The following is a 21,022-nucleotide window of genomic DNA, read 5'->3' on the forward strand; positions in this document are numbered from 1 at the left end:
ACGCTACATAAGAATTGTTTAGTAAATAAATAAAGGCAAACGAGTCACTGAAACAGTTTTTAATAAATAATACAGAATACAAACATACAAAAACAGTAAAAAGTATTTTCACCCGTCATACCAAGGAGGAGAAAAAGCACTGAAATAAGTTAATTATAAAAATACTTTATATAAAAAGATTTGGTTTGACATTATTTGACAAGTCAGGTACAATGTAAGTTTGTATATTGTCTATCACAGGTTACATGTTGGAATAGCAAGGAGGAGTCATTTATGGTGTGTAGATGTGGATTGAAGTTACTATGTAGAGGTCACAGAGAAACGACAAGGAGTTATTCACTAAACCGAACTTTACATTTTCAGTTCTAGTAAAAAAAAAGAATAAAAAAAAAAGAATGTTCTATTGCACTATAATTGTGTCTGGTGTTCCCTGAATGTTGCAGATTACTAGGGTTGGGGGCTTTACAAAGATGTATTAATCAGAGTGCACACAAGACTTTCACCTGCCAAGAATTGCTGCTTTGGGTATCTGCTCATTTCATTCTGGTAAATCCTTGCAGAACCCCTACAGCCAGGCTGAATGACACGTGCTATAAGCTGCTCTGTAGAATCTCTCCTCTAACTCGGTAGCAGTGAGGATCCCACTGCGCAAGGCATTCACCAGTTAGTTCAAAGAGTATGCTGTCAATCAAACTACAAAATGGTCATTGTAAACATTTTCAAGGGAATTCCAAATTTAGCACAAAATGGATAAGCTGGAAAATGTTTACAATTTGCCTATCCTGGACCAACGTTCAAATTGCCATGGCAAATCCACACAATTCCTTCTTAGTACATAAACATCTCCGAGAATTGCCCCATCATGACATGAAGACAAACAACGAAGGTTTATGTTGGCTCCGCAGATGTTTTTCCACTACTGTTCCCACAATGCTCAGCTTTTTGAATTTTAACCCCCGGAGACCCAGATTAAGTCACTCCTCTAACACATCATGGATCTAGACTGCTCTTCTAAGACAGCTATTGGGGCAATTCAATAATCAACACAATTCGGTATAATGCAAACACGTTGCAGCAAACCCAGTGTGTGCAATAGACATCATGGAACAGAGTCTGTATGTGATGGAGTATTCACATGGAGCTGTTACAAGAGATGAGGAGCACTTCGCTAAAATCGGCCTCAGTTCACATTTCTATTTTTACTCCAAGACTGCTCATAGTTCTTAATGTTTTTGGTTGTTGTTGTTTTTTTTCAATTGCTATGGGAGCTTTGCAGGATAATGTTGTAACGTCCCATGATTTGGATTTTTAACTAATAATTATTTTATAATTTTCACTGTAAATGTCACAGTTTAAGACGATTCAAGGCACGGTAAGGGCATTCATTTGGGTTACCAGAATTCTAAAACCAGAATGCTACAGTGATAACATTTTGGTAATTCCTCTCCAAAGTGTGTCCACGATTTTCCAAAGTTATGGAAGCAGCACGTGTCTCACCATACACACTTATTCTCAGAATATTTTCCTGAGACTAGCAGAGAAGTATAATACAGATTACAAGCTAAACCTTGCCTAAATGGAGTATCACACGGATGGGTCCTTCGGTTTAGAAAACTTTGCAGCAAAGATTCTTGCGATCCGACTGGTCTCTTCCTTTGGAAGGTCGGCAGCTGTGAACTTGGGCTTCTGGCGAGGATGCCTTCGAAAGGGAATTCCCTTTGTGATCGGAGAGTTGGTTTCATCCTAAAAGAAATAAAATAAAAAAATAATGTTGAATGGCATTGTATCAGAGCCCAGGTTTGTTATACTTGAACCAGTACTTAAAGCTACAGTGATTATGAAGCTTAGGATGTTTCTTTAAAACGGAAAATAAATGGAAAACCAAAAAGATAAGATTTTCAGCTACAGTTACAGTCAGAGTTCAAGGACCCATTTCCTATTTTTCCTGCACAGTGGAATGTTGTGAGCTTCTCTGCAAATCACAGACTCTGATTGTTCACAGCACATGATTTCCGCAGAATAATTTATTGTAGTTGTTCTGGTGAGTATAGCATGTCCTTGCATGATTTTCAGAAAAAAAGGCAGTGTTTACATTACAGCGTAGGAACATCTCCAGTGTCCCCTCCTCAGACAGCAACTAGAGGTGCTTCATGGGTCAATGCTGCACAGCGTGCATCACTGAGGTTCAACGACTCCACGCTCTGTATGAAGACGCTGAACTTTCGTAATAGAGATGCACTGAATCAATGCATCTATATGAGAAAATGCTGATTGGCTGGAGTGGCGTCTGGCTCCGCCTCCTGGAATATTTAATTGGCTGAGAACATCAGAATTGACGATCTCAGCCAATCCAATGCTTTCCTATGGAAAAGCATTGCGATTGGCTAAGATCATCTATTCTGATGTCAGCCAAGGAGGTGGATTGGGGGCAGAGCCACCGCCGGTGGACCTGTGCAGCTCTGGAAATAAGGCGAGTTTTTACTATAGTTAAGGAGACTCAAAGGGAGGCCAGGGACCTAAATAGTTTTTATTTTTTAACACTATAGGGTCAGGAATACACATTTGTATTATTTTTTACCAGTAACAGTCACTGAGGGTTTGAAAACTGTGATGCAATTGGAAGATGGCCATTCCAGGTAGCTGTCTGGAACACTTTATTGTATTGACATGCGGTTATAACAAACAATTCAGCTCAGTAATCTGTCAACAGGACACTTCCTGGGATATTTTTACTACTCTCCTTATTGAAGAAAAATGTATATTGTAAGGTGTGAAAAATAAACTTAAAAATAGAAATCCACATATCTCTACCCTGCAGCCAGGTGCCTCCATCTTAGCTATTTGTTATAAACTATTTCTACTCTTCATTTGCAATTAGTGCCCTGGCTGTGCCTGCACCGAACTGGATTGTGATGTAATTTGCCATTATAAATGTAAAAGTCAAAGGCTAATACAAGTTAAAGGTGGTTTTCAATGTTTTATTTACGGTGTCATTTCCCTTGAAGAATACATTTAAAAACAATTCTATTTTCTAACAGAGACAAATAGACTGTAGTGTGCAAAATAACGGGATACTGTCCTTAAAAAAACTTAAGTTTTGCAAAAAAAATGAGTTTAGTAGGCTGTTTTATTTCCTTATTTGTGAAAGACAGTATTAAAGCACAAATATTTTCAACACGTTCAAGGCCCATATGGAGAACTCTCACGAGAATATCTCAGTCAGGCGCATGTAAACAGACACGTTCCCATGAGAATACAGTAAGACAAGTCAAGCCGACAAACTATAAAACTATACAACTATGGATTTCCCAGTAGGAACAATAAAGAGATTGGGCAATATGTTTTCAAGCTAGACTCGATTAAAATAATTCATTTGAAATTTCTCCTGGGAGAAATGCGATCTATCATTTCTTACGAAAAGAAAATACAAGATCACATTTCTCCCTGGAGAAGTTTAGTGTTAATTATTGAGGAGGAGACAGATAGCCGCACAATGCAAAACGAAAGCACAATAAATGTTTCATTATAGTAATATTCGTTCTATCCTCCTCAGCATTCTCCACGCTTGGACCTCCACCCGAGAGTTCATGGGTAAACACAGGGCTGTCACAGAACTCGTCCGCACAGACACACACAGATCGTTGTCATTACATCTGCCACACAAATCTTTGTGTATATAGGGAAATAAATAAATAAATAAAAGCCAGACATTCTCAAACATTGCAACGGTCTTGTTATAAATAAATACATTTCTAACATTAGTGTTTCTCTTTTTGAATTTAAATGGTGCCACAACCCCACCCCCTTGCCGCATCCCAAAAGGTTAAAATAGCGGAAGACTCGCGTTTTCTCCAATGTCGTTATGGTCTCTGTGCTGCAGTCCCTCCTCCTGACTGATGATCTCAAGTCACTCCAAAGCAGCTCATAGAGAAGCACTGGGGCCCTACAGGTCATTCGCAGGAATTGACAAGCTCAGCCAATTGGATGCTTCTCTTGAATCCAATGTTTCTCTGTGAGAAGCATTCAAAGCGCTCCAGTGCGTCATGATATGTGTAATGATAACAAATGTTAAGACTCTATAACAGGGGTAGGTTAGCTTCGGCACTCCCAATGTGGACTACATCTCCTACAATGCTTACAGCCATAAGGCTGGCATAGCATCCAGGGAGACGTACTCCACAACATCTGGAGTTGGCTGCCTACCTATACTGCAGTGGCTACCTGACTGGATGATTGACAGCCACCAGAAACACAATGATTACATTAGTCAGCCTGCAGGCACAGTATGTAGGCACCAAGACCGATACATTGAGCTGTAGTGGTTTTGGTGCTTAGTGTCCCTTTAAGATCACAGACTTAATAAACACATCACGTATACAGAAATGTGTTTTTAATATAAATCAAATGATAACGTCAGTCAGTTCTCTACTGGCTAGCATTGAGCACAGTGACAGTTATTCACACATTTATGAGTGAAAAACATCAAGTCCTTGACGGAAACTTTAGATGAACGCCTGTCTCCGGTTTATTGAGGTCTGCAGCCTAGGATATGGTTATATTTAGTAAGGACGGTGAAGATGTGGAATGAACTGCCAAGAAAGGCTGCACAGTAATACCAAGTGCAACATGAATGATGTAAACTGGTCAGTCAGGCCCTCTGAAACTGAGGACGTCATTATCAATCATTGAAAGACACTAGTGCAATAAAACAGGACCTGTAGGCTTTCCAGGTGTAAGATTCTCATATAAAAACAATGCAATCCATGGACCTTCAATTCTACAGATATATAGGGATCATAGCAGCCAGGATTTACAAACGGTTTAGTTGTGTATATATTAACCGCATAAAGTGTTTGATGGCTAGTTCGAGAAGTTCGGATCTTTATAAAACCATCAGTGTGCACATTTATATTTACTAGTCCATTACCAAGGGCCCCTCTAATGACTATTAAAAATATAATCTGTGCATATTCCAAACCCCAAGCAAAACATCATAATTTACTTACATTCCCATTTAACTGGTAAATATTCTGAATTTTGAAATCTTTACTAGAAACAGGATTATTCGTTAATATCCACATTTTTGCAAATTAAATTGGAACGCCAATACACAGGCAAAAACAGTAAAGCCAAGCAGAGTGTGAAATTTTTTATTAGACCCCAATTACCGTATATACTCGAGTATAAGCCGACCCGAATATAAGCCGAGGCCCCTATTTTTAACCCAAAAAACTGGGAAAACTTATTGACTCGAGTATAAGACTATAGTGGGAAATGCAGCAGCTACTGGTAAATTTCTAAATAAAATTAGATCCTAAAAAAAATTATATTAATTGAATATTTATTTACAGTGTGTGTATATAATGAATGCAGTGTGTGTATATAATGAATGCAGTGTGTGTGTATGACTGCAGTGTGTGTGTATGAGTGCAGTGTGTGTGTATGAATGCAGTGTGTATGTGTGTGATGCAGAGCCTTGGTGGGGGGTGGGAATTTTTAATAAATTTTTTATTATTATTTTATTTTTTTTCATTATTATTATTTTTTTAATATTATTATTATTATTTAATATTATTATTATACAGCGTTTTCATCCACACATTTCAATTTTTTTGCTGTGGATGGCAAATGAAGTGGAAATTATGAACTCTGTTAAAGTAAATCTGAGCGAGTTAAGACAGAATTATCAGATCCATTTGCAAATAAATAAGGTTATTAGCCAAGCTTTTCCAAGGAACAGTAGAAAACGTGTGGTAAAACATACATCTTCCCACTCTTAGGCTTATTAGTGGAAACAAAATGATTCTTTATGAGAATCTACATTTGGTGATGTCAACATATATGTCTTCCAAAGCAAAGGAAATCCTTCAACCGGACTGTATGCATAAAAGTTATGATGGCGAAATCACAAATGCAGAGCCAAAAAAATTTCCGTCCCCCCCTCCCTGCTTGATACATGGCAGGGAGGGGGGCTCTCCTTCCCTGGTGGCCCAGTGGCATTGGTAGTTCAGTGGGGGGGAAGAGGGGGGCTGGCAGAGTTTACTTACCTCTCCTGCCGCTCCTGTTAGCTCCCTTCTCCTCCGCGCCGGTCCGTGCAGCTCCTCTGTCAGCTCACACTGTAAGTCTCGCGAGAGCCGCACTATGACCCCGCGGCTCTCGCGAGACTTACACTGGGAGCTGACCGAGGTGCTGAACAGACCGGCGCGGAGGAGGAGAGAGGTGACAGGAGCTGCAGGAGAGGTAAGTAAACTCTCTGCAGCCCCCTGTCTGTATTATGGCAATGTAAATTGCCATAATACAGACACTGACTCGAGTATAAGCCGAGTTGGGGTTTTTCAGCACAAAAAATGTGCTGAAAAACTCGGCTTATACTCGAGTATATACGGTATATACCAGGGAGTATATCAGTCCAGACTCTGGCACTCAAACCCAAAATGTTTTTTATTATGTGTAAGTATATTACCAGGGTGCCTCCAGGCCCGTAGATATGAAGGTAGAAACAGGAGCACTCACTTGGATTTTTCAAATGTGTATTAACAGTCTTAACACAAATCTACATCAACGTTTCGACCCTTCAGGGTCTTTATCAAGACGTTTGAAAAATCCAAGTGAGTGCTCCTGTTTCTACCTTCATATATAAATATATATAAAAGAGAAAATGTTCTTGCACTCACGCATGAAATCCCTTAATGACCGGGTGCTAGCAAACCATGGCTAGTAGTATCCATCTTTGTAAATAGGAATCAGCACTCTCGGATTATAAAAGTCCAAACTTTATTTAGTTCAAAAATAAAAACCATCAACGTTTCAGTCCTACATAGAGGACTTTCATCAGGATCAAAATACCAATTTTATAGATTACTCCAATTCATGGAATTTGTCCTAATTGTGGGAAGTGTTCCACTTTAAAATAAGTGCTAAACGGAAATAAATCAACATGACACAATGTTTATACAGGAAGCAAACTGCTAATTGGGGATAAACCTACCGATTGATAACAGGGAGTAGATAAACAATGACTCACATACGGTAATTGATCACAAAATCTATTCCTACAGACTATAGTTCTAATCAGAATGTCACCTTTCACCCAATTAGTCTGTTTACCTGTCCCTGGGTGTACAGCATTTATGGAAACTCCACCACACACACCGTATTGTGTATTCTGGGGCACAGACCGTCCTCACACAATGGATGGCAGTTGTTGTTGACTTAGTGGAAAGTAATAATTATGTAGAAATGTTCTATACTGCATAGAAATACCTGGTGAGAAAACCTGCTAGCGTAAAGATGAGAGGGAATTACTCCTCTAGCAATGAAAGGGGTATAATGCATAATGCGAAACTGGAGCTAGCTGTCCATCGTGGCTCTGCTTCTTTTTATGGACGTTTTAAGGAGGTTCTGCAAAAGCTGGAAGATTTATTGTACTATACAGAGTACAGGGATCCTAATAATAACAAGCAGAGTGCAATAAACAACATACATGACAAGAAATATTACCCAATCTCAGCAATGTTCTATTCTGATACTATGTGCTATGAACTCCTTAAAGGACCACAATAGGCACCCAGACCACTTCAGTTCAATGAAAATCACAGTGAGAAGACGCTGACGTCCATAGGAAAGCATTGAGAAATGCTTTTCTATGGACTGACTGAATGTGCACACGGCTCTTGCCGAGCGTGCACATCCGGCGGATGACGTCTGAAGAGGAAGGAGAGTCCCCAGCCCGGCGCTGGAGAAAGGTAAGAATTTACCGGGAGGGGGACCCAAAGACCCTTTAGAGGCAGGAAAACAAGTTTGTTTTCCTGGCACTATAGTGGTCCTTTAAGGACGGAGCCAATTTTACAAGTTCGAATCAACACAAAACCTAGAATTTGCACTATATGTCTGTTCAGCCACAATTCACAAATTTCATATTAAGTTCACCCACACTTATTATTATATCATTTTGTTTAGGAGAAACAGGGCTTTCATATAACATTATATATTTATATAGGAAACATAATTCAATATGAATAAGACCTAAAAGAAATTGAGAATTTTTTTTAATTTTTTTTAAATTTCTTAAGTTCTGCGCGGCAGTTTAACTGTGAATGTCATAATACTGTTAGCTTATCTGCAATATAATACACATATTTGTGTTCATCAATGTCTCACAAGCACAACAGTACCCCCATGTACAGATTTTCTAGAGTTTTGGAAAGTCACAGGGTTACAGTCCGTAGAAGCTAATTACAGCGGAGGTAAGTACCGCGGACCTCCTGGTGCTGAATCCCTGAAAGCTCATTAATATGGGGACGGCATGGAATGCCGTAACGGCGGGAAGGGGTTAATAAGAGGAAGGTATGCTATTCAGGTGATGATATGACAAAGAAGAAATAAAATAAAGTGTTCTTACATGAGCCAATAACACAGATTTCGTGTGTGGACAATAGATGCTAACAAAGGTTGTGACAATGTTACTTCTAGTAGCAGGTCCGTCCAATAAGTATCCCACCTCCCCTTATTTATGACCTTCTGTATTCCTCCTGGTGGTTCATTGTTACTTCCACACACTGCTGTCTGAACTACATGTGGCGGTGCTATGAGCTACATAGAAACATAGAATGTGACGGCAGATAAGAACCATTCGGCCCATCTAATCTGACCAATTTTCTAAATACTTTCATTAGTCCCTGGCCTTATCTTATAGTTAGGATAGCCTTATGCCTATCCCACACAGGCTTAAACTCCCTCACTGTGTTAACCTCTACCACTTCAGCTGGAAGGCTATTCCATGCATCCCCTACCCTCTCAGTAAAGTAATACTTCCGGATATTATTTTTAAACCTTTGTCCCTCTAATTTAAGACTATGTCCTCATGTGGCGACTCTATGAGCTACATGTGGCGACGCTATGAGCTACATGTGGCGACGCTATGAGCTACATGTGGCGACGCTATGAGCTACATGTGGCGACGCTATGAGCTACATGTGGCGACGCTATGAGCTACATGTGGCGACGCTATGAGCTACATGTGGCGACGCTATGAGCTACATGTGGCGACGCTATGAGCTACATGTGGCGACGCTATGAGCTACATGTGGCGACGCTATGAGCTACATGTGGCGACGCTATGAGCTACATGTGGCGACGCTATGAGCTACATGTGGCGACGCTATGAGCTACATGTGGCGACGCTATGAGCTACATGTGGCGGTCTTTATGAGAATTCCATAAAGATAAAACTTTATGACGGTGTTGGAATTTCAGTCAAATGATATACTGAGACAAAGTAGGGACTATTTTGTTTTTGTATATTTACTTCACTTGACAAAAGGCGGAGGTACTTCTGTCAGGTTGTTTTGGGGGGGGGGGGGGGGGAGGAAGGGGAGAGGATCCTATATAGACCTCAGATTTGTACTCATGACAAAACTAACGTGGGCCCCTGAGAGATAATGCGCCAGGAACTGAAGACCAGCAGGAAGACCATAATTGAAACTCACCTTCCCCTGCACCTAGTGGCCAACAGACACCCAGTGGAGCAAAATATGCAAAGACCCCAGATGGTGACAGAGTCACTTATGTAGATTAGACAGGCCATGAAAGACCACCAAGGTCCAGCAGTTATGTGTGTCCCAACAGAAATCAATATTTCTTAAAGAGACACTGTGTTGAACCATGGTTAATGAGAGTTCTCGGCATCCCATCTGTCCTGCTCAGGCCAATAGTGAAGCATTAGCCTTCGTAGCAAAAGGTGGTGTTGATTGGATGAGATTGTCAGCTGACCACTTCCAGCCTATCACAACCACCCATTGCTGGTGTGAATTGTGTAATCTTTACATTGGTGATAAAAGTGCAATAAGTGAATGATTGGCACCAATTATTTTTATATGTATACAAATATATATATTTCGAAAATAGAAGCAAGCAACCCAACATTAAAACCCTCTCATTAAAACCAATACAAAAAAAATATTTATATTGTATTGTCCCGTCCCCCACCCATGAGCGGCGGGTGGGGCCCTAGTGGTACAAGGGGGGGACCTATTCCCCTCCCCCTCTATTGTCCTGTCCCCCACCCATGGGCGGCGGGTGGGAGTCCTAGTGACAATAACTCTTAACCAATAAGAGTGCTCGGATAGGTAATTCTTGAGCCTTGCAAGTGACCAATCAGGCCAGGCTAAAGAGTTATCAGAGCACTCTTATTATTTGGTTGAAACCAAATGTCTTTTAAAAAAAAAAAAATATATATTGCACTTTATAACATAATAGGATATATGTTTAAATGCACAGCGAAGCTAATTTTTCTGTAATCTCTGCCTTAGCCATACCTCCAGTGGGCATCCAAGGACCCTAAATACAGTTATTAAACTACTCAACACAGTTTAACACCGAGTAAAAGGAATGCCAGAAGACTCCATGCACAATAACTAAATTAATCAGATATGATGGTCATAGTGTCTATGGTGTCCCATGAAATCCTGGATTAAGAACCATTAGCCGTATAGCCAGGACACACAATATAATAAGCACATGGCATACACAAAAACCACGTCAGTTTGTATGAAACCACCTCTGAGCTTTGGCAGCAGAATCCATCACTTTGCTGGGAATGTTTGCAATTGATCTGAATGTTATAAAAACAGATCACTGGTCGTATTCCAGCCAGCTTCCGAACTGTAATCATAATATGAAAAGACTATGGGGGAACCCAGCAATGAAGGTGTTAATGTCACATTACAGAAGGAGGCTGCCATTGAGTAACATTCGCAGGAACTCTCAAGGCTACAGTAACACAGTTAATTTCAGCCCGGGATTAATCAGCAAAGTCAGCAAGACTGAACCAGTTCTTGTTTATCGCTGCCAATGAACTTTGTACGCAGTAACGGACGGTCTTATATCGAAGTACAATCTAATGAGAACATGATCCGTCTGGAAAACTTGTGTCATCAGGCAGCAAAGCAATTTACCAACTCTGAACCAATAACACAAGGGTATTTTGTCTAAAGAGCTCACACTCTTGATACATTAATCTATGTGGCATCCAAGTCAGTAAGAATAGCTAGTAGAACTGTGTGTTATTCAGAGACAGAAAGAATTCTTTGTAACATATAGCCCTGCCAGCATCCTATGTGTCTGATTAGACATGTTGTTGTTTTTTTTCTCCCCTATCGCAGGCACCTGATGGGAGTTTAGTCTTTACACTAGATCAAGCCACTTCAATAGTTTAAAAGAACACTATTGTCACCTAAATGACTTTAGCTAAATAAAGCAGTTTTAGTGTATAGATCATTCCCCTGCAATTTCACTGCTCAATTCACTGTCATTTAGGAGTTAAATCACTTTGTTTCTGTTTATGCAGCCCTTGCCACACCTCCCCTGGCTATGATTGACAGATAACTTACAAGTATATCTCAAACAATGTACAAACAAATAACAATATAAAAAGCAATAGTACTTAGTTTATAAAGATGCGTGACAGCCTACCTAGGTCGCTACCCAAACAAGCGACCTATGTCATACATAGTGTAAACCAAAAAAGAGGATTCGGGATATGGTTATAAAACACAATATTTCATGCGCAGCAATCTTTTGCACTCACAAGATGTAGACGATAAAAGCGCTCTTAGGGTGCCTTCCCTGATGTAATGGGGGGCTAGCTGGTATTTCTTATCACCTCTGGATCCTTGTTTCACCAAAAGACATCCACAGGTCAGGGTTCAGTAATAAAAAATGTATTCAAATAAAAAGTGTAGTCACCATTTCAGCATAGCATAGAAGTAACAAAAAGTTGTCCTACGCGTTTCGTTCTGTAAGAACTTCTTCAGGGACCTAAGGAAGTTCTTACAGAACGAAACGCGTAGGACAACTTTTTGTTACTTATATAAAAAAAAAAACTTTTCTAGGGTGCATAACAAAGTGATTTAACTCCTAGATGGCAGAGGATTGAGCAGTGAGGATGCAGGGACATGATCTACACACCAAAACTGCTTCATTAAGCTAAAGTTGTTTTGGTGACTATAGTGTCCCTTTAACACATCCCCTCTAGTTACCGCCATTAGAAAATCTAAGACCAATTTTACAAATGTGATCTTTGGGACATCTTCACGATGCACACCCCATTCTACTATTCCCTTACTATGTTAGCCTTCATTGCCTCCACTGGAAGGTCATTCCAGGTATCTACTACCTTTTCTGGATCACATTTACAGAGTAATGCTTCCCCTCAAAGGCCTTTCCATCTATCACTGCAGTATTTATATCAGATGGACGCTGATCCAGACACACAAAACCTTTTTGTAAATCGAAAATCAAGCTCTCCTTTTTAATTCCAAGGCCAACAATGCCACTGCAAAATGATCCTCCATAACTCTGTTTACCTGACTTTTGTTCCTAGACATCCGTGTTAAAGTCCAGATCATAAAACAATATAGCCGTTTTTTAAACCCATTTTCTCTGCAACTTGATAAGAACGTAAGGTTACAATGCTTCAAAATCCCTGCTGTAATTACAGTAATAAATTCCTACAAAATATGGAATGAGATCAAAGACTATTTCCAACAGGCATTGCGTGAAAACAAGAGAAATACCTTATTTTTCCAGGTAAATTATTTCATAAATAGACAGAAAAAAATAGTCATTAATCAAAATTCAATTATAAGAGTGGGCCCACACCACTCATTCTCTTTAGCCGTTTCGGCAACTTTCGCTTCACTTAAAACTCAGGCTTCCCCAAACTCCGGCCCTCCAGATGTTGCTGAACTACAACTCCCATGATTCTCAGCCTATCTAGTTCATTCATAGAATCATGGGAGTTGTAGTTCAGCAACATCTGGAGGACCGGAGTTTGGGGAACCTTGACTTAAATGGTCAACTTGCAAGGCAACCCTAACACTGCTTGCATTGGTTTTCTTTTTGAAACAAAGTGGTAATTCAGTAATCACGTCTCTTTAAATGGGATTCATTTAAATAGAGTGGTGATGTTCAAGGCAGTATCATAGCTAATTAATGGGGGGGGAGGAGAAAGGTAATATGAAGCACACATGCATGCCCCATTAAATAGAGGGGACGATGTGGAGGATACATGCAAGACCCTTAAAATAGAGGGGTGATATACAGAGGACACATCCATTCCCCTTTAAACAGGGGTAATTTGGACAATGGTGTGGCATGAATAATAAATAAGAGGAGGTGATGTGGATGTGATTACATTTTTCCTATAATAGTGTTTTTGGTGAACAGCAAAATGAAAACTGAAGCAAATCTATGCAATTACAGGCAGACAGAGGTATCACTAGAACTGGATGAGTAACCATGGAGTTACACGACCCTGGGCCGAAACGCAGAGGGGAATAGTGTGAAACGCATTGTATACAGGTAAATGGGTGCTGTGCCCAGTCCGCCATGTCTCACCCAACCAAGCAAAGCCAGGCTGCTAGACATTTGTTTATGTCAATATTAGAACCATTTTTATTGTACATTTTCATATTTACTATCAACAACTGTCTAGAACCATACGGGGAAAGTTTCCGAACATTATACTGCGGCTGCCTGGTCTTATACGGTTTGTTTCTTGTATCTCAGCTTTCTAATGAAAACTACTAAATCTTTATCGCACTGAGATTTGCAATGAAGAAAATAATACCTGTGAAATATCCCCTAGTCATTAGAATATAGATGTTCCTTAAACACACATCACAAACCGAGAGCTAGCCAGGGGGATTGCCAACCAATAAGTAAAAAGTAACCCACAGGAGGAATGTCTAGGCCAGGGGTCCTCAAACTCCGGCCCCCCAGATGTTGCTGAACTACAACTCCCATGATTCTTTGAGTTACAGAGATAGCCAGAGAATCATGGGAGTTGTAGTTCAGCAACATCTGGGGGCCCAGAGTTTGAGGACCCCTGGTCTAGGCAGACCATCCATCGCGGCTCACAAAACAGGCCGCAGTGTTGTTTGTAACAGAAAATAACCCCCCCAAAACAGTGACATCACTGCTGTGCATATTACAGGGCAAGACCACTCTGCCTCTAAACACTGAACTGTAACCTAAACTGCAAAATGTAGAATAAAAACAATTAATAGCGGCTCTGTGACTATAGCATTCTATAATACTCTGTACTTTCCATTTGTTCCAAATTCTATGATATAGGACATGTTCTACCCAGGATGTTGCTGTTTGAATGGAAGTGTCACAAGTATCTCATCATGTCTCCAGACTGATCAGCTGTCAGAGTAACAGATCAGGTAATGGCAACAATTCTCTCCAAACCAGAAAAACACTTATTCTTTTGCTAATGACACTTTAAATTAACTTTTTTCAATGTGTACAAAAATGGAGATAAAAGGACAGCAGGGCGCAGCCGCTGTTTGTGACTTTTACTGTGTCGAGCCTGTTCAGGAAACAATAGCATAAAAAAACATGTTTACAAAACTAAGAATAGGTGCAGCTCCTATCCTGCAGGGTTAACAAGCAAGGAGGCCTCATCGCAAGCCACATGTCAGCTCCCTGAATATCACACATGTTTACTGCATTCTTGGACAGAGAAACCGCCCAAAGCCAGCGCAAGCCTCAGGCACCAGCTGGGACATTTGTTATCAAGGAGGGGGGCTGAGATTCCACATATTAACGCCTGGCATACAGCAGCTGCACTGTCATAGTTACCCAGGGCTTCTACGTCAAAGTACATCACTAGGACTCACAGTCCATGCTAGTGCGTGAGATACGGATACAATTACATTTTACACCAACATAAACAAATTCACAAACTTAGCATCTTTGGCCATCTCTTACTGATTCCTGCACCAGTCATAAAATAAATGGAAAGTTTTACATTATTATTATTTCTATAGCGCCATCAGATTCCATGATGGCAATAAGAAGCCAATCAGAATAAGATAATATGCACAATGGGGAATAATACTTTGTCCTGTGTGGCTTCTCCCAAGTGAGATCTGCAACTGGCTGACACAGCCCTCCTGACCCCTCTACTGCCACCATGTTGGCGGGTTTACAAAGAAATGCTTTCTATACGTTCTAGTAATCTCTTTAATGTAACTGCAGAACTATACCAAGGGAAATCCACATAACCTAAAGTTGTATACCAGTTATGCCTACTCCTTGGCACGGCAGACATTTGAGATCTACATTTCCCATCATGCTCAGCCAGCCTTTTGGCCATCAGTGAAATATACTGTCCATCCTAGGATAACAACCACTGAAGGATCAAGTTGGAGTAAAATAATTTAACAATAAAAATAACTTGGGGGGGGGGGGGGGGGAATAAATAAATGTCTTGCCCTGTGATTATATAGATCATTCGGGGTTTGCATTGTAATAAAAAAAGCTTCATAGGAAGTAATAGACATTAATGACAGGTGATAAGTGGTTTTCTAATCTGTACTCTAGTGTATAGCGTAGGTATTGCAAGCTTTGATGGCACACTGCTGACACCTAGTGGAACAAGGCTGCCACACTCATGCTATTCGACACCAGTAGGACAGATTGGGACCTATGCTGGGGTGCTAGAAGAATTATGGAGCAGGTGTGTTGCGGACACTGGACAGAGGCGGCTCATATAGATAGACCATTGTTTGAAAAGATGCTGGCGGCAGTTTTTGGTTACAACGTTTCAAGGTCTTGTGGAAGACATTTTATTGTGTGGAGATATTTTCACCTCAATGGCAGAAATGATTACAATAAAAATAGTTTAACACCCAAAATAGATGGCGACAAACAGCCTGTGTTGTTCTTCTAATCAGATAAGTCAGTGATTGTTTACAGCAGGGGCCCAAATATCCCATCATTCTCAGCCAGTATTTTAGAATGATTACATTTCCCATCATTCTCAGCCATTATTTTAGAATGATTACATTTCCCATCATTCTCAGCCAGTATTTTAGAATGATTACATTTCCCATCATGCTCAGCCATTATTTTAGAATGATTACATTTCCCATCATTCTCAGCCATTATTTTAGAATGATTACATTTCCCATCATTCTCAGCCATTATTTTAGAATGATTACATTTCCCATCATTCTCAGCCAGTATTTTAGAATGATTTCCCATCATTCTCAGCCATTATTTTAGAATGATTACATTTCCCATCATTCTCAGCCATTATTTTAGAATGATTACATTTCCCATCATTCTCAGCCATTATTTTAGAATGATTACATTTCCCATCATTCTCAGCCATTATTTCAGAATGATTACATTTCCCATCATTCTCAGCCATTATTTTAGAATTATTACATTTCCCATCATTCTCAGCCATTATTTTAGAATTATTACATTTCCCATCATTCTCAGCCATTATTTTAGAATTACTGCTGTTTTAGTGTCGGGTTTATCGTCCTTTCTCGCTTGCTCTGAGTGCTTCTCATAGAGAGGCATTGCTGGCGGATCGTGGTAATGGCTGCTCATGCATCGTATGAGCCAATGCTGGACTGGCCGAGAGACCATCACTAGACCATCTCCAGAGGTGGAGTTGCTGTTCGGTTTCATTTAGCAAATGATTTTACTGGAGCAATGAGGATCATTTTGAAAATAGCAGAGATCCATGCACCTCATTGTGGTTTTAAAGTCCGTGAATAAAATGAAGCTCAGAGGAATTTCAGCAGCTGAATTCAAGATAACTGAAAAACATGGCCGAGCCGCTTTTTAAAATATCATTTTGTTTTATCAGCTAAATGGAATGCTCACAAATCTTACCTTTTATATGTTATAATTATTTCTTTCTTCGGGTCTGCTTCTATTTAGTGACAAAGGCTTTCTCTAAGAGCAGCAATTAACAGATACGTGAAACAGAGCATCATGGGAGGTGTCGTAAATGCAGGTGGAATGCAGACACTAATTACACCTGATCAGAATGGATAGATTTTGTGAACAGAAATAGTTCAGCCAATTAAAACCTATGTATTTAGGACAAGCATGGAAAAGTGTACTTCTTTAACCACAACTCACCATGACTGGCCCTTATCGGAATATCACCACCAATGAGGGTTAGATAGTCTTTTCCAGGAGTCAGTGTGACATTAACCGGACAATGCATGCAACAGATGATGATTTGTTTTAATGAGTCAATCAGCATCATATAATGAATTGGAAGCTATGGGAAACGTTTAAACCTTAGTTGACTGCCGGCATAGATTCTGATGGAATGTGGTAAACATGTACTGTACTCAGCTGGTATGGCAAGCATGAGGACATGAGTTCTCTTTGTACCATCTCTTAAACAGGTTTATCATATTGTTCGCACGAACTGTGTGTAAACAGTGAAAACGGAAAACAGTTGAAAGACAACACATTTCAGAAGGCAAAGACGATAATGTCAATCTCATCGAATATTATATTGCCATATAATAGGACAGCACGACCGCTTAAAGTTGTGATGGTAATCTTGTCAGAGCTTTATGAGAAAGGTAATTCAGTAATGTCTGGAAGTGGGATGACAAGGTTAGACATCACTGTCCTGATGGCTTACACTCTCTCTAGAAACAAACAATCAATGTATTTAAATAACCGATGCAGACACATTTACCATGGTGAAAATCCAGTTTTCCACTATATAATTAACAACAAGTACAAAATGTATAAATGAATTCCATCTCTGCCATCTGTTCCCTCATCACTCCTTCCTAAACTTCTCACATATTCCAGACTCACACTTCCTTACCACCTCTGGTGACGGCTGCAGAGATATTAGTGGTGTCTATGGAGGATCCGGCAGTCTACGCCATAGACGTCAATGCCGTACTCTCGCACATGCACAAGTGTACAGCAGTGATGTTGGCTCCTGGCCTGACTGAGGAAGACGGCGGCGCCCGCAAGGGACAGGTTCAGGTAATAAATGTTCCCATTTCTGAGATGTTGGTGACAGTGCCGCTTTAAACTACTCATCCATCTGCACGGGAGAAAGATTTAGGCCATTTGCAAGCCCCCTCCGAGTGGTAGGCTATAATATGTTGTAATACAAAGCCTTGCATGTGCATAATTCACAAAACACTATTCCGCTGGTATATCATTCCTTTAAAGCTTTAGAAGGTGCACCGGAAAACTACAGATCTATTTGAAAGGATTGCAGCAGACGTGTACTGACATCCACTGCTAGTGGCTAAACTGCAGCCCCTCTAGAAGGCAGTCTCCTCACTACCATAACTAAATCGTTTCGCTTGATCTGTTGTCACAGGTAATTTACATAAACCAGTCAATACACTGGAAAAGCTTCTTTAACCCCTTAAGGACTGAGCCAAATGTACACATTTTGATCAAAACAAAACGTAAATATAACTTGGAATTTGACTATATGTCTGTTCAACCATAATTCATATTAAATGCACCCATCCTTATTATATATCATTTTATTCAGGAGAAATAGGGCTTTCATTTAACATCAAATATTTAGCTATGAAATATGAATAAAATATAAATAAATGGGGGAAATTAAGACATTTTGTTATTTTTTCTTAGTTCTGCAAGGTATTTTAACTGTGAATGTCATAATACTGTTTGCTGTTACTGCAATAAAATACACATATTTGTATTCAGCAATGTCTCACGTGTAAAACAGTACCCCCTATGTACAGGTTTTATGGTGTTTTGGGAAGTTACAGGGTCAAATATAGCATGTTACATTTTTCAGTTTTTTCACATTGAAATTTGCCAGACCGCTTATGTGGCCTTTGAGACCAGGAATGAGAAATAACCCCATGATGGCATACCATTTGCAATAATAGACAACCCAAGGTATTGCAAATGGGGTATGTCCAGTCTTTTTTAGTAGCCACTTAGTCACAAACACTGACCAAAGTTAGCGTTCACATTTGTTGTGTGTGAAAAATGCAAAAAACTAATTTGAACGCCAATTTGGCCAGTGTTTGTGACTAAGTGGCTACTAAAAAAGACTGGACATACCCCATTTGCAATACCTTGGGTTGTCTACTTTTGCAAATGGTATGTCATCATGGGGGTAATTCTAATTCTTGGACTACCATATGCTCTCAAAGGCAACATAACCAATCTGGCAAATTTCAATGTGAAAAAACTGAAACACAAGCCTTATATTTGACTCCGTAACTTTTGAAAACACCATAAATCCTGTACATGAGGGGTACTGTTATACTCGGGAGACTTCGCTGAACACAAATATTAGTTTTATTTTAAAAAAGTAAAACGTATCACAACATGTTAGCAAGTAAGAAAAAAAGAAAAAAAAGGAGAAGTTTTCATCCCCAAAGATTAGAGTTTCACCCCGCTTACCAAAGAAAACATACATCAAGTTCAGGAGCAGGCAACCTTCAGGACTCCAAATGTTGTGAACTACATCTCCCAGAATACTCTGACAGCCAGATTGCTGGCAAAGCATCATGGTAGATGTAGTCCACAAAATCTGGAGTACCGAAGGTTGCCTACTCCTCATCCAGGAAGTGTAGGAATAGGGCTCACTTACCTTCAGAGCTGCAGAGGACTGACGAGCAGGCAACTGGCTCAGGAATCTCATGGAGGCCTCCAAATGCTGGGGTGGAAGGAAGAAATTTGGAACAAGAACAGGATCCGATCTACACAAGACAAGTTAAGAATAGAAACAATATACTGTGCTATAACAGTTTAAATGTTGATCTTCTTTCTACCAAGTGCTGATGGTCAATGTTTCTGCAAGGTACAGAATGTGTGAACCTCCCGCTAGATTCATTACCACACTCACCTCCATAATTAGATACATAAATTGCAATTAAAACTTGATTGATGGCTGAAGTTAGCCAACAGTCAAGTTACACACTGCCATATTAATTCTCTCCACTTCACACACACGTCCTGTTCAGCACTAATAGTTTAGATGATAAAATAGCGCCAGCCATGTGCTTACAGGAAAAGAGGGTATGACACATGGAAACTTATCAAGTGTTGGAAGCCAACAAGAAAAGGATACAGCAAGTCACTGGATTTGGCATTTGAACTTGATGGCAAGTTAGACAGCTCTGTAGCGCCCTCATCAGATGGACCAGTGTGAAGTGAAAGTGAAGGTACACATAGAGTATCTGACTCGGAATCACCTGGCTCAGGAGTAATAGAGGAGTCAGATCTACTGGTAGAACTTAAACCAACAGGTTCAGTCTTCTCAGGGTCACTACTACTGCCCGATGTTGAATCAGTGCGATCCGTACAAAGTACAGGGAGCGGTTTAATGCATTCCTCTACGTTATTATCCACATTTCTTTCCAGTTCTTCCTCTACCCTTTGCACCCCAGTTGAAAGTAGTTGAATGTCATCTGGCGCAGTGGATTCTTGATTAATATTTGATGGACTTGCGTCTTTGACTATGGAATGTTTTTGATCAAACTCAGATTCATCACAGCCAGCACTAGGGCTGCTGATTTCCTCTACAGGGTAGAATGAAGATCTAATATCAGTTTCATTTCTGTAACTGTCACTGGACCAAATACCAATAGGTTGTCCACGACCAGCTGTTTTAATGGGATCTTCGTCAGGATCCGTGTCTGATAAGATGCTGGACCAGGGGCTGGTCCTATCAGTCATGGTTGTAATTTCATTGAGAGTTCTTGGTTCAATAAAGTCTACCTCAAATTCTTCATCGCTGACATATTGAAGCTCTCGTTCATCTAAATATTCTTGTGGTTCTTCTTCAAGTAATTGATCTTCTTCACTTGTACATTTTTCTTTCATTAGATCATGTATGTCTTCCTGAGGTGGTGGTGTATCCCTCGGGGAGAATGGTGGAGAAGCAATATTGGGGGATTTACTTTCAAAAAGCTGTGTATGTCCAAGACCTAAAGAACTTCCATCTTTATTCTGAGAGGAATGCAGGTATTCTGGACCTTTTGTATCTAGATGCTGAATATTAGGACTCTCTTCAAGTATGCTGGATGTTGATCTTGCACTTTTAGGTAATTGCTGGAGATCTAATTGAAACAAAATTATGTATTTGATACTTTAATCACTTCATCTAAAGCAAACGTAACCCTCTAGATTTAACATGTTTCCCCTGAGGTCTTCTCCTAAAGACTTTTACTAT

The 21,022-nt window shown here is 40.0% G+C and overlaps 1 protein-coding gene across 1 annotated transcript in view; it reads right to left on the bottom strand.

The window, feature by feature from the left end:
• Window positions 1–225: 225 nt before the first annotated feature.
• The window catches only part of C2CD3 (C2 domain containing 3 centriole elongation regulator), a 72,272-nt gene continuing 51,475 nt past the window's right edge, over window positions 226–21,022 (bottom strand). Inside the window, exons 31-33 of the mRNA XM_063440822.1 lie at window positions 19,919–20,909; window positions 19,439–19,547; window positions 226–1,743 (exon numbers count right to left, since the gene is read on the bottom strand). Of these exons, the coding sequence (XP_063296892.1) occupies window positions 1,585–1,743; window positions 19,439–19,547; window positions 19,919–20,909 (1,259 nt within the window). The 3' untranslated portion in view covers window positions 226–1,584. The remainder of the gene's footprint in view (window positions 1,744–19,438; window positions 19,548–19,918; window positions 20,910–21,022) is intronic.

Source organism: Pelobates fuscus, chromosome 1 (assembly GCF_036172605.1).
Source record: "Pelobates fuscus isolate aPelFus1 chromosome 1, aPelFus1.pri, whole genome shotgun sequence".
NCBI lineage: Eukaryota > Metazoa > Chordata > Amphibia > Anura > Pelobatidae > Pelobates > Pelobates fuscus.